The following is a 14,951-nucleotide window of genomic DNA, read 5'->3' on the forward strand; positions in this document are numbered from 1 at the left end:
ATGGTGTTGGTGATGGGTGTGGTAGTTATCGGATTGCATGTGTGTGAAGGAGTGCTCCTGTTGGGGAGGAGATGGCAATGAGTGGTGAGGTCGGAGGTGGTCGTGTAGTGAGCGCTGGGGGAGAGATGGAGAAACTGAGTGCATGCTTCTAGGATGAGACTGGTCTCTTGTACCTCTTGACCAAGAGTCCTGAGACATTGGAGGAGTGTGGTATCCCAGTGGTGATGAATGCTGAGTCGGTGTGTATGAATGGGGTGAAAGGTGAGAAGCCATATGTAATGTATGATATTTGTTCCTTTTTTCTTTTCTTGAGGGGGGTGGAGGCTTGTTATGTAACTTTAGTTGGTTCCTTGGCTCGTACAGTTATATATTGCTTTTTGGTAGCCAAAAAAAATAAATGGATGTGGTAGGTTGTAACCAGCTGCTGCACTGTTCACCGGATATTGAGGAGGAAGAGGGAGGTTGTAGGTAGATATCTATACTGGAGAAAGCTCTGAATATATCCCTTATTGCAGGAATAGCTATTGAAGTGGGAAATATCGTCGAGTTTTAAAGTTCGAGGCTCAACGGGATGATTGTGCGTGTGCTTCTTGTCACTTGCTTGCGAAAAAAAAAGAATGCGGGGAGATTCCATGGAGTCATTTTGTAGTTGAGCACCTACATACTGCAGACCCATAAGGCAGAGGGCAGAGGGGGGGTGGTAGCTAGACATGGTGGGCTGGGTAGGTACCTTCACCGGAATTCCCATGATGGATGGGGTGGTATCGAGCCAGTCGGTAGTGAGTGGTCGTGCGGCGGGGTCCGCGAGCTAAGTTACCTTCCTTACCAACCCTACATACCTTCCCTGCCCTACCTGCTCTACTCAACCTACTCTACAAACCACCCCCCCCCCCCCCTTCCTCCCCTGCCATTACCCGTACACATCCACTAATTTTTCCCATAAGAACAGGATTAGAGACAAGTCCGGGTCAGGCACATTTTAGGAGCCAGTGCTGCGACCTGGACCTGGCCCCCAAAATTCCTGGAACCAGTGTGAGTGTGAGTGAATCTCAGTGAGTGCTTTGGACCAAACAGCGCGGTGAATGTTTCGCGCCGGGCGTCAATGCAACCCCCACCAGGCGAGACCCACATGCACGCGTTAGACTAAAATGCGGACGATTCAAACCCGCACACCCCCCACCCCCCAAAATCCATTTGTTAGAGTAGCGAAGTTCACTGCAACACTCTAATTCAAGTTTTCGCTCACTCACTCACTTCGACTCTAATTGTAGGTTATACATGCTCGATTCATAAGTCATAATATTCTGTTCTCTTGGTATTTCACTACAATCTTATGCCCTCCCACACACACACACACATACACACATACACACATACACACACGCACGCACGCACATCGCCCAAATCGTACACTATATACTTACATCCCTTTTAAAGCCAAAAGCTCATCTAACTTGCGGCTCATATCCTCAATCGCAACTCTCAGTTGCCGAATCTCGTCGTCCCTAGCGCTATAAATCCCGTCGTGACGATTATGCGCATATGGTGCCCTAGTCTCCCCCAAGGTCGACCCACCTTCATATTGATCTTCAAGTCTAAGACTGCTGGCAGAGCTCTTAAGCGCAGCCCCCGCTTGAAATCCGGCCCCGCCACCGAGCCCTAGACGTCCTCCCGCTAAGCGCCCAGACCACTCTGGGTATCGGTCTGGTCTCCGATTAAGCGGCCTCAGTCCATGACCGAATGGACTCTTCTTGGTGGGGCTAGGCCCCCATGCAGTGTGACGAGTCTCATTTTCTGGCCACAAGCTTTCATAAAGCATAATTGCCGCGACCTGCAAATCACTTGATTTAAGCAACTCATTCAAGGATCCCGTAAAAGGCTAGAAGAATAGATGGGGACATGGGGACATAAGACATCACATACAAACGGGAAATGCGAAAATTTCAAAAGCGCTATTCTGACCCTCCGCAGACGGCCAGCAGAGACAAACAGACGCAGTGGTCGTAAAAGGATTAGTGGCAGCAAGTTCTAAAAATAAGGTTATTATTAGTCTTTTAGCCGAACGAAACAACCACAACCACGCTACATCCTGTCGGCAGTCTTTAGTACTTACTAGCGGCGGGTAATAAACAACCAAACGATTGCTAGTTGAGGCTTCCATAACCATAATAGAAAACCTAACCGCCGAAACGTTAGCTGTTAGAGCAGGGCCAGAAAGTAAGGAGTCGCGGCAACGCGGCTACTCTACATACATGAACAAATATTCTTCCCTATCGAATCAAGTTAGTTCCGGAGATGAGCCTCGAATGGGGAACTGAAAAACAAGCGCGGTATCTACCTAGCATTATTCATCATCTACGAAAAGAGAAAAAATTGTAATTAGCCGCCAAGAATAATCGATATTACCAGGACTATGTAATTAACAGAGATTGACTGTATCTTACGTTTGTCAACCCATTTGATAGTATACTAATTAACGATGTGATCAGAAGTATATTCGTCAACGTAACGAAAATTAGCTTTTGGCACGGGTTAGCTCATGATCATTGCCAGCTAAACGAGTGAACACCCTAAATAATTTTTACTAGTACTCACCATGAGTGGTGGTCCCAAGACAGGTGAAATCTACCGCGACCGCGTCTAATGTGAGTTGTGACTAATTTAACCAAAGCAAACGCGGATCTATGCAACTGACCTCTCTCATTGCATCCTGGAACGTGCGTGTTAGTAGACCGAATCTGTATCCCTGTGCTACTTAGTAGTGAGGCTGAATGCACTTACAAAGCCAACAGTATTCTACAAGGTACCAGATATGATCAGCAACAGCGCATTAATTACGGATGCTGGCCCTGTCGGGGCAGCGCTTACCGAACCAAAGAAAACTACCCCAAAACCAAACCGGTCAGCACATAAAATTCTATTTTTATTTCCATCCAGTCTTGCTTAGACCAGCGGGTCCAAACCTTTAATGAGCATCCATGACATTTGCGATAGGGTAAACGTTTCGCGTGCAAGCAGCGAAAATGTTGTCAAAAATCCTACCCACCCCCCCATATTTAGCGAGGCGATCACAGGTGGGCGAAGTCGCTGCCTGTAAATTATAACCTACCAAGATAAAGAATCACGATCTATACCTATTAGCATGTGTAATTAAACCCGGAGGCCTTCTACCTAGGGAATAGGGTTTTCCCCAAGCGACTGCATCTACCCGATCTGATACTGGAAGGCGAAGCAAGAGCCGCAATAACTCACCAGGATTAGAAACTTCAAAAAGTCTTTTGTCATTTGTTTCAAACAAGGTATCAAGACTCCTGGATCACGGCCGTCAACGTCAGATGCAGTGTTCACGCAGATGTTTCATCATTAAGACCAGTACCAAAATAAGGGTTTAAAGATAGCAAAGAGCAGACACTAAAATCCAGTTGTTATCAGTATCCGTAACGGGTCTAATAAAGTCAAGGCGTTCTCGTTGTATCGTTACCGTGGTATCAATAATAACGCCTCGAGCGATAGTATATCAAAGGCGATATCAACGATTGCATCACTATCCTTAACCAAGCCAATTATTCCTGCAGGGATTGGTGAGCGCAGGCTTAAGATTTCCTTGGCCCGGTAATACATACTAACAACCAAAAATCCAACTGCTATCAAAATAATACACAGGTCCCATATACTCCAAAAATCGGCGGTATAGAAAGCCGTCCCTGCATCTCTGAGGGATGATATTTCGTCAACGGCAAATGCGATGAAGAAAACTATCAATGCGCCTTCCATGTATGTAAAATGGAATGGGTCTCTTTCAATCAGGACACCGTAATACAATGCAAGCAAGCTTGCGAAGAAAAATGCTTCAAAAGCCTTCTGATATTTTGGGACCCTCAGCCGGCAGAATGGATCCGCTTTTCTGGGAAGTCATGTATGTAAGCCAGGATTCATTGCAGCCTTCTAGAATATCGAACAGGACTCCTTGCCTTTTGTTGTAGAAGTGGGGCTTCTTAGACCCATCCACATCTAGCGATTTCCAAAAAGAGATTCTTCCGTCCCAGCTACAATTCTTCATTAGTATCTAAAAGCCTCATCGAGTGATAAAAAGCCTTGGCACATACATAGCATTAATCATACGTTGTACCTGCGTTAGCTCTTGTCAGCTTTTAATCTTGGCTAATATAATGTATGTCTGTAAGACTTACTGGTCGATGCGATAGAAACTTCTTTGCGTCTGCGAGGATCGCAATTTCTAGAGTATTGAGGCCGGCAAATGTCCCTATACTAACACACTCCATCTCATTTGAGCAATTCCTTCTTGTTTGGGTACCTCCCTCCAAAAGCCCTGTCGATTCTGTCGCTTCCTCTTCTGACTCGTCATGGGGTTCCAATGGAGGTAGCTCATAGCAGAGATACTCCAGTGCATCATTAGCAGAAAGGTACGACATCAGATCTAATGCTACAAACTCGGCAGCTAGAGCTCTGCTTGCCCCTAATCCGTGGCCATCATCTGCAAGCTCTTCAGCAGAGAAATGTGCTTTGCACCAACTATTGTCATGGTGCACAGCATCAGTCTCAATCAATCATTGATATCTCAGATAACTAATATATTAATGTCCAAAAGGGGAAAGAGTTTATGTAATAGAATCAATTTGTGGAACTTACAGTAAAGCCGCGACCGTAGCTGGGTTATGGCCTGCAAGAATAGTCATTTACCCGTAAGTATATAAACTACTAAAATAACTGGCAGGAAATTTAAATGTGTAAGCAAGCTGCTCTTTCCCTTACCCTTGTCTGTAAGTTGGCTGCAGAGCCGCGTCGTCACAGGGGAAATCTTGATGGTGTTGAGGTTCTGTGGTGTGTCGATGTTTTCGATAACTGCAGTTGTGTAACACCTCAGTCAGCGGTTGCACCGCTCCTCCGCTTAGAGAAACAACAAGAAGCGAGAAGAAAAAAAAACGGCCCTACAATAGTCTTTTAGGTTTTCACAAAGCTCGGCAAAGTTCATATCGTCTTTCACGACTGTTGGCGACATCAACGCTGGGGTGGACTCTCCTTCCTCTCCCATATGTTGCATGGAAAGAAATGAAAGCGGTCTTTTGGACGGCATGAAGCAACGCTGGACGGAATAGTTTCTGGGCGTGGAGGATTCTGCAGGGAAATTTGGGAGATGGTGGTTGCTTGATGACGATGATGATGCCGACTGGAGATATGAGGTTGAGTGAGCACACACAAATCAGGATAACGGCGAGGGGGTCAGTCCACATCTGGGAGGAAAGCCGTTTGTTGAGTGAGCTGTCGCAGTGCTGCGCGTATGTCTAGGATGTTTGTCTGAGGGGGTTTGCACGGTCATGTTATTGGCCTGATAGAGAAGCTTTATCAGCGCGTCAACCCCAAACAGGCGCATCAGTAAGCCCTAATCATACATATGCGTCTACGTTGGAACACTTCCTAAGATCTTGAAATTACTGGTCTATTGAGGCTCTAGTGTAACCCATGTATGATCATCGGCAAATAATTCCCCAGGGCCCAGGCAATGGAGAAAGAAGTTGAAGCTGCAACTGAGTAGAGATAAAGTGAAGTTGTCCGGAACGAAGAACCCGAGCTTATTTCTGGGCCCTGAGGCTCAACCAATCAGGGTTCATGTGCATTTACATGTACATACCACTAATGCTGTGCTAGGATCGGTTGATAACTAGCCCACAGAAAGCCAAGACTTCGATTTACAGTAAGCACATCTACATGTAGTGCAGTCTATCGGGTGAGATCGCATGACACCAAAGTCTTTTCTTTTGTGAAGAATTACATACTTACACACTTTGGAATTCCGCAGGAATCAGAAACAATGAATCAAATCCACCAGGGAATTATTTTCCTAACGAAATCTCGGGCTAGAGCATACAACTTGTGGGTTCAGAAACATATGAGGTGGATCGCTTAAATCTGGCCAATATATTACGCATCTGTAAAGTACACTTCAAGAATCCCATCCACTCACAATGTGCATCAGAAGAAAGCGCGATTAAAAGGCCCCACAAGCGCGAGCAGAAGACTACTCTATGCGTTCATCAAAGACAAGGTGGTGTGCCGCGAACGCACTGCATGCATTTAACCACATGCGTAAAGTAGACGCCAGCTAGGCTGGGTCACAGGCCGATCTACAATCACCACGCCCAATGTTTACACATTGTACCCATATGTGCATGTAGGTACATGTAGTTTACTCTGGAGCATGTGTAGGTACTCTAATTCAAGGCGGTGTTGTATTATGACTACATGTACTTATGACATGTAGCTTGTAATAAACACATGTAGAAGACACGACAGAGTAGATAACATAGTTAAACTCAAAGTAAAGGCACGACCTCTAGAATTGTGACTGACGTATGACTTCCCGCTATTCTTTTCACAATTCTGCATTTATGCGTGTGAAAAGGGCTGGGGAATTTGAAAGCGTGGCTCTCCCCTGTTAAAAGTGACATAAGAATAAAAATATCTCGAGTGATCGGCTGTGACCAGATCTCGCTTCAGCTTAGTAGAATTAAGCGTGCCAAGACAATCTGTTAATTACATCTACCCCCACTGCCGAAAGTAGCCCGAAAGTCCCTCCTCCCTCCCCTTCGCCAGGACCACATTTGGGCCAGAGCCAAAAGCATTGCCCCTGTCCCGAGCGATTTTTCCGTTCGGCTATTTGAGGACAAGCTCTGAGCCTCTGAGCCTCACTCTGACTCAACGGCTGTGCTCTAGTTTGAGAGTCACATCACAGCTGCCTGCCAGGAAGCACTACGTCGGGCACAACTAGGAACCGTTAGATGGACAGTTGACCCACTTCCTACTCCGACTCACCAAGAGTATAACTGTAAATAGTGATTCTTCTTTCGCCAACACACGAGCACGGGCGCTTAAGGGCGTATCTTTTCCTTGTACCGGCTCCTTTGCATTGAGAACCAAATTTTCGTGCTCTGAGACTTGAGGGACCGTTACTTCAAAGGGTAATGTTTCCAAAAACAATAATTAAAGCCAAAAGCAAATTGGTACGTACTCACGACCTTCCTCAATTGATACCTGGACTTGTTTAATCCCTTGTCTGACCTACACAATGTACCTACTCTAATACCTTATTTAATATTGCAGATAAATATCTACCACGATCAGATGCCGAGAAAAAGACCCGTAGGGCTATAACCATATTGGTACATTCTGCATACATGTACTCCAAGAACACATTAAACGCTATTTCCCGAGAGAGAAACATCTGCAAAAAAACACAATAATGTAGCACAAAGGCAAGAAGTTAAAAATGGTTCAATAATCATCTTGAATTGTTTATCCGAAACACATTGACCATATCGGTCTGTCTGTCGGTCACAGCCTTACGCGGTCTTCCCCGATTCTGCCGTCCCTACCTGGGCTTATGATCAGGTCAGATACGAATTGGGTAGCCATTGAATCTCACGGTTACATCCAAATTGGAATGATGAGCATGAGCATGAACCTCGTCAATCGGGGCACTGCGGCGAGTACGCATCGAAGGAAACAATATTCTTTCTAGAACGCTAGTTTGGAGGGCAGCAAGTGACAGCTTCTAACTGTTTGACACACAGCATCTTGGTAGTATAAAGCGGCACATGAACCCAATACCGACCGGAGGGAAACAGGAATCCTTAACCCTACCCGATCTTGCAGGTGCACACGCAATCGGAATGTCGATGTGAAAATAGATGGCACAAATACATATTCAAATGGACACACTAAAGAGGAAATATGTCGGAGGGTTTCCCAGACTGTCATTTCCATTAAGAGAAGAGATATAAGACCAATCCGGAATGTTCAATAATCAGATGCGGGGTAGTGTCTTATGCTGCTCTTATTGTTTCTCGCTAAGTTTAGTCGATGCCTCTCATAGGCTCTAGATCCACGAGAGACTTTTGTTGGTGTCTCAAAAAGAGATTTTGTTTAACTCCCGACTCCCCTTTGGGTAGCGCATGAACGCCACTGTTCCTCTTTGGTCCGTTCTTCCTTAAAATTATTACTATATCGATAATGACATATATGTACCCACTCTGGACCTACAGGGAAGTTCCCTTCTGGGTATTCGGTATGGCTAACTACATTGTGCTTCGTCATATCATTATGTGTTGGTAGATAATATCTTCTAGGGCGAGGCAGATATCACAGTACTCGCGGTCGCGCGACAAGAAGTTTCAAAAAAAAAGATAAGAATAGCGGTTTATTTTATTGAATTTGCACTTAATTTTTTTTCACAGCCTTCCATTAGGCAGATGTAACAAGACTCCTAGTAAATATCAGGAAAGTCGTGCGGCTCTAGTGTTTCGAAATTGACGATACCTCTATCTATATCTATTATCGTGGGAAGTATAGTTAGAGGTGGGGCCAGCCACGCGGCTCTTTTGGATTTCTGTTTAAAGAACAAACGACATATTCATGTCGTGCATCATATTAATGTGCGAACGATAGATTATAAGCGTGATGATGCATGCTGCATCTTGATTTGATATCTCCTTTCTTCCGAATCCTGGTGTTACCCCTCCCGATTGTTCCCCTCGCTGACCGGCGGGCGCGCGACGATAAAGCGATTAGATATGGTATGATCAGACGTTTTCCTCTATGAAACAGATATAGACTTTTTCTCATGCACGCATGTGCTCAGAGCACAGTTTCATGCGATAAAACCGGGGAATATCCACTTTCTGGAAAGAAGTTGAAGCCCAAAATAGTTGCACTTTACCCCTTGTTTCAGATTGTGTGGGGGAGGCTGAGTGTCAAGTGTCGGCAACCTCCAAATAGCATCTCTCAGTTGATTTTTGGCACCTAACCCTAACTTAAGCATCAACGAGGCGCAATGGGTTTCTTGGTGTGCTTTTCATAGCATCTAGTGCGTGCTGCTGTTGCATGACGTCGTAGATTTCACACACTAATTGGTAACCATTACTTCTGTGATTGAGCCCCACTCACTCAAGCCCTTGCAATTGTCTGAGAACTTTGGGCATTCTGTGAACGTACTACGGGGATGTGATCGATCGGCATTCGGCAGATATAATTTCCACAGTATGCTGCTAGCTGTGTCGGCCCCGGCCACTTGCCTTGTCAGGTTTTAAGCCGCTGTAATTTCCTTTTCCTCTCTCCCTCTAGCCTAACAACTATCTCCCGTATGTAGGCAAAAGTCAAGAAATGGGCCGAAATTGCATTCCTGTGCAGAATGGCTGGCGCATGGCCGACGTATTGGTAGTTTTCGTACCTCCCCGCGAACGCCCGACATGTAAAATACTCCACACCAGAGTATCTCTCGGCCCGGTACGTACCTACAGGGTCAAGGATCCAAAGTGAGACATTTTTGGCGAAGTCCATGCATAAAGGTTGTTCCTAATTTCTCCACACATGATCGATCTCACATTCGCGCAATAGGTTCTGAATCTGGAATGATGATTTGCAGCCCTCTCCGATTCCCGAATATATCCGGAGACAAAAAAGGGCTGTCCAGGCCGGCGACGCGCGCGTACAAGATCGGCCTTGCGGGTGAGAGCTAGACGAACGTTATGGCATAACGGCGAACCAAAACAGGCCACGGTGTAAGCACATCGGGTCACTTGATCTAATGTTCCAGGGGCCGAAGGAGGTGGGGAAGGGGACTTGGCTTCCGCTCTGGGTGCGGTAGCTGTTGCCTGGTATAGGATCTGCGCCGAGTGATACTTTGTGAGGATTTTTTTTTTGCCACCATGCGATTTTCACAAATTGGGTTTGCTAGGATGATCGGGTGTGAGATATGGTGGGGAGGCAGATCGATGTGTTGTCTGAGTCAGAAGTCGGGGAGGTTTAGGCAGGTCTAAAAATTGAGACCCGTGTAGGCTAGCCATTAATGGAGGTGGGTAGAAATTCTCCAGGAGTAGATGTGAAGACATCTACGCCTTTATACGCGCCTATGCACTTAGATTAAAAAAATCATGTTACTGGTAAACGTATTATACGGGCCGCAACAGAACGCACCGAACTTCTAGAGTCGAGACTCCATGAGCGCAGCGGAGAGGATAAGTTATGTGCCTTAATGCTACTATATGAACGAGTCTAGGCCTCGACATTTGGAGTAGTTGTTGAATACCGTTGTATCTAGCTACGTCCAATAGTGTCGCACTAGAAAAGTTGCTGCTCTGACAGAAGCTGCGGCCAAGCGCTTGTAAGGCGCAGAGACATTGATTGCCGCACGTGCCACCTTGATCTGCTTTTCTGCACCTAAATTTGCACAAGAACCGCACTGAGCTCTCCTGCGCCTTGCTATTGAGAACTCTTGTTCGACGTTTTTGTGTCTAGGTATCTATGTGTTTTAGATTTCACGGCCCTACTATCGCCACAACCGTAAGCGCGGTCGATCAAGGGGCGGTGTGTATAATAATCCAAACCGTGCTGGTCACGAAGATACTCAGACCGGCGGGTTCTGGGACCGGAAAACACGCCGAACGGGTAATTTACTACCTGAAAACTACAAAGTCATCACTCGGGTGGTGTGAGATATTTTACAAACTTAATTAAATTCCATGGGGTCCGAAATAAGCACGAATGGGTCAAGTGCTCCATATAGATCTAGAGAATTGGATACCCAGAAATATTTACTTTGCGATTATCAATTGAGCTTTCTCAACCTAGTACTCACGCGTTAATTAATTTCTGAGAATTCTTGGTAGCAACGACCTCACAAAATTTCTCAGGACTTAATTAACGCGCGAGTATACGGGGGTTGTAATAATCCCTGGACCGTATCATAATCTCGGGAAGCGGCGGATAATATTCTCAAGAGAGATTTGGCTAGTTAAAGAAGTTAGTTGATATTATCTTCCTATATGCAGGAACCATAACCATGTAGTAACTAAACGCGATTTCGAAAATGTCAACAATGCAAATAACTAATTAACAATTAGAAGTCAAACTCGAAAGGAATTCCTGATCTCAATATTCAAAGTCACAAGTAGTCAACCGATCCGACTCTCAACAGTTTGAATAAAGTTCCAGATCTCACCTGCAGTAACAAGGGCCCGTCAAGTTCCTCGCCGTGAATAATTCTTTATACTTAGATATCGATCTCGGGAAACGTGCTCGGTGTTACGATACACGTACACATGCATCGATCCGTGTAGACATGCCGCGATACACCCATGTGGCTCTACGGCCAGCGGAGTTTGGTAGGAGTTTCAGTATACCTCGACATCCTCACCGTCGCTGGCGGTACAGGTACATGTCGCCCCCTGGCCAGCTAGACAACCCACCACATCTAGATATTGAGGTCATATCATGGGTAATACCACTAGGATCAAAGTCCTCGCAATCCATCTCCTCTTGCTATGTTACAGACGGTCTGGAGTATACGCCGGGTCATCCGCCATGCCCTATGGCCTTCAGCGGCGAGATGGAAACATGCCTATATTAATTAAAAATAATACAGTACTAAATACGTAGAATGTGAATCCAAATTCAAGGCTTTCAACTTTTGACCCATGTCCCACCTAGCGAACCGAAGATATTTCTTCGACGTGTGACCTATGATACCTCAAAGCCGGCGGCGTGTTCTATTCTCGCGAATATGAAAAGCTTGTATTAGAAGGTTGAACAAAAAGAGTAGGTGAGTGATATTCCATGAGTCTTGGCAGACGATCATTGGCATCAGCTGAGATACAGTCAGCGATCTCAGCACCGGTCAAATACTTCATTGGTAGCGATACCAACGTCTCTTTTGGGGCTGAAAACAATTAAGAATCGGTTGCATGATCTTATCGAGTCCCAAAAGAGATAATGTCGTTTATTAATGATATTACGAGATACATCGACCCGGACGCCGAGCTTGAGACCGATGACCAAGACTTTCATTCCAAGATTCCGGAGCTAGGCAGCTATGTAGCTGTAGATTTGAAAGCAAAATCTAGATTATGTCAAGGATCCCATGCCCAGCTGGCTTTCTGTGAGTAATTTGGGTTGTACTTGATGCAGTGAATAAGCGGGCGAAGAGCTCCGACGCCCCGGTAATGTAGCTCATGACCACATCTAGCTCGAGATTTCATGATCTTATTGAGAGCGAGCCTTATCATTCATGCGGTGAGTCCGGGCCGGCTTGAACCTTCCTAAGGCTTGAGATAAACCATGAACCTTGACCTGGATTCAAGGAACTATGAGGAATATGAGGGCAATGAGGACGTCGTCTCAGCCGACAAAGACCTTTTAGTTTTACCCTTTCGAATTCTCATTCCAACTAGCATTGATTTCATCTGTCTATCTAATTTCCCCATGAAAATGCGCATATCATGTCATTTTACTACACTAGGCAGAAGTATATCTTGCTTCTTGGTCATTGACCACCGGCTCGAGTCATTTCACGAGCTTTTATCAAAGGTTCAAGCTTTATGAGCCTCGGCCTTGAAGAGCTTGAGCCAATTCGAGCTTATGAGCTAGCTTATGGGCCACATCGCATGAGAGACAAGCTAGGTCCGTCTTATCGGTATGGTATAGCACCATGGACCTGGTAGCTACATGTTAATAATTCCTGGGCCTGGTGTCTTATCATAACCCATGAATTGGCATTTGTCCTTGAAATATTTTTACTCCGTATGCGGATGTGCAGATGTAGATTAGTGTATCTAATTCAATTATCACTAAGCAAGTAACAACCTCCTTGTTATTTATTGGTGATTGATAATCCATTCGTGTATGAACCTCCTTGTTAGATAGTAGGCGATTTGATATGATAATACGTGTTTGATAGGTTACATACCAAACAAATGAGGGATCAGAGGTCGGGTAGTGAAAGTGGTCGTGAAGGTCAGAAAAACCAAGAAACCTCGAAAGCAAAGGGTAAAAAAACCCATCATGTGCGAGTCTCTAGACAGTGCGCGTTCTCACTAGCTATAGGCTGTGGAATCAATATTTCTTAAACACAGCTACTGTACTTCTCCGCTGGCCCGTTCCAAGGGCCATTTATGCCTCACTTTCCTCAGATGAAGAGAGGCAATGTTTCGAGAGGTGGTAGCTCGTTACCCACGCTACTTGTTGTCAAGCACGATTCATTATCACCCTGTGAGAGCATAATTGTAGTTGCTACAAATTGTGGTACTCAGGGCCGCTGTGAAGAGTAACGTCCACACCCTCCATGAGCCATTACTTATCGTGAGCAGGAACAGTTTCTGTCAGCTAACTCTAGCTCTAGCTCTAGCTTGGGATGGGTATTCACCAGTAGGTGGAGCGTTACCCTCCTGTTGAACCTGGTGGGAGGACACCAACGAGAAGCTGCCCGAATCCGACAGCGACGAGCATTGCATCTAGATTTCAGCATCAATTGAGCGCATTGATCTGCCACTAGTAGCGGATGATGCACAGAAGATGAAGCCTCACCTACTCGAGGTAGGCTTCCAGTGTGGTTTGACGCTTGGGGATTCGAGAGCCGGAGGCAGCAAGGCTGAGGCTGGTGAGAAGATTGAAGACTGCAAAAGTAAGGACCTCGCTAACTTTAACACTCACCATCTCAACCTTGCCCCTGGATAAATGCCAAAATCAGGATGGATGAAGAAGATGGAGGAAGAAGGAAAGCTCGAGGCGGGTGGTGTGGTGTGTGGTATGTGGTGGATAGAGGTTCGTGCTAAGGACCGGATGGGACTGTTTTTTTTTTAAATTTTTTTTTTTGGGGGAGCTTGGGCTGTGGTCGGGCGGGTTTAAGAGAAACGTTCTGGGTGGACTCGGCTAGCCGTTACCGTGAAACTCGAATAGATGTAGACTGCCCGTTAACTTCTGGTAGTCATTAATTCGCCAATTGTGAGGTCACGATTTTGTGCCCATATAAAGACGATGGAGAGGCGGCCGAAAGGGAAATGCATGAGATGTTGGGGATATCAGATCGGGGGGTGGGTCATTTTTCTTTCTTTTCTTCCTTTTGCATTCCCTTTTTTTCGGGATCTGGCTTTATCCCATCTTCCCCATCTACTAAAGATACCAGCACCACATCAGCTCGTCTCAATCTCCATGGAAATGACATTATACCACCAGCCCCTGTATCCAAGCTCCTCTAGAAATACATACATAAATCTAGCTCCCACGATACACCATCCCCAACCAGGCCGCCAAATGGCTGAAACAAGACCATAATTCCCCCAAATACACATCAGCAACCAGTCAGTAGGTTCTCAAAGGGTTGTGTTGGAGACCGCTTTCCACAGGCTGAGAGGAACGGTATTTAGAGATCCAGCTAGACAGATCTGAATGAGAAGTATTGAGGTATAGCGGCGGGGAAGGGGCAGCCGGAGGTCATCGTAATAAACCCCAACTATACTACTAAACACTAAACAACCCTTACAATCCGCGCAGAAGAGGGCTCATCTTGTGTCTCTCTTTTACCCAGAGCTGTGTTAGAGTCTATTTCTGGGCTGAGCTGTAATCATGATATATGTGGGAAAATTTTCGAAGCCCATAACATCAGCGAGTGATATTCCATGATTTACACACTGTCTACAAGCCAGAACTGTAGTCTTGACTACTGCGGCGGAATGCACACCACAGTACCAACCAGACATGCACCAAAAATCTTCTAATTACCAAAGAACAGCCTATCCTACACTACATCCGGTGCCGACTTTACTCCCCCATTTACTCGTTTGACATCGCCGCTGCGGGAATGCTTTGATGCTGTACAGCCGGAAGATAGGGCACTTTCCTACTATTATTTAAAAATTATATTTAAGATTTTGTTTTTTAGATTACATACAGACAGCTAGAACAAACCACATCGCACGTTTTGGGACAGTGAAATCTTCACAGATTATCACTCGTCCTAGTACACCCGGGAGAAAAAACAAGGGAAAAATGGATTGAAACGCCAACTATATTCAAGCCAGATATCCTGATCACCAAGCAAAACAAACCAACCACTATAACCGGCCTGCATAAATGGTGTTGCAAAAAACAAAAAACGAGAAAAA

General features: G+C 45.5%; 1 protein-coding gene across 1 annotated transcript; it reads right to left on the reverse strand.

Moving 5' to 3' along the window:
* Positions 1 to 1,420: 1,420 nt before the first annotated feature.
* On the reverse strand, positions 1,421 to 5,062 carry LAJ45_01352 (uncharacterized protein; the record flags this gene model as incomplete). Its single annotated transcript, XM_046110947.1, has 22 exons — positions 1,421 to 1,831; positions 1,924 to 2,028; positions 2,114 to 2,177; positions 2,253 to 2,270; positions 2,339 to 2,355; positions 2,445 to 2,519; positions 2,596 to 2,625; positions 2,696 to 2,710; positions 2,782 to 2,796; positions 2,869 to 2,882; positions 2,964 to 3,038; positions 3,110 to 3,128; positions 3,253 to 3,311; positions 3,377 to 3,411; positions 3,482 to 3,569; positions 3,624 to 3,904; positions 3,972 to 4,046; positions 4,107 to 4,129; positions 4,191 to 4,533; positions 4,651 to 4,681; positions 4,774 to 4,863; positions 4,954 to 5,062. The coding sequence occupies 22 exons, from the start codon at positions 5,060 to 5,062 to the stop codon at positions 1,421 to 1,423; spliced, it is 1,992 nt and encodes a 663-aa protein (XP_045976125.1).
* Positions 5,063 to 14,951: the final 9,889 nt, after the last annotated feature.

This window comes from Morchella importuna, assembly GCF_003444635.1.
Source record: "Morchella importuna strain M04M26 chromosome Unknown Morimp01GS002, whole genome shotgun sequence".
NCBI lineage: Eukaryota > Fungi > Ascomycota > Pezizomycetes > Pezizales > Morchellaceae > Morchella > Morchella importuna.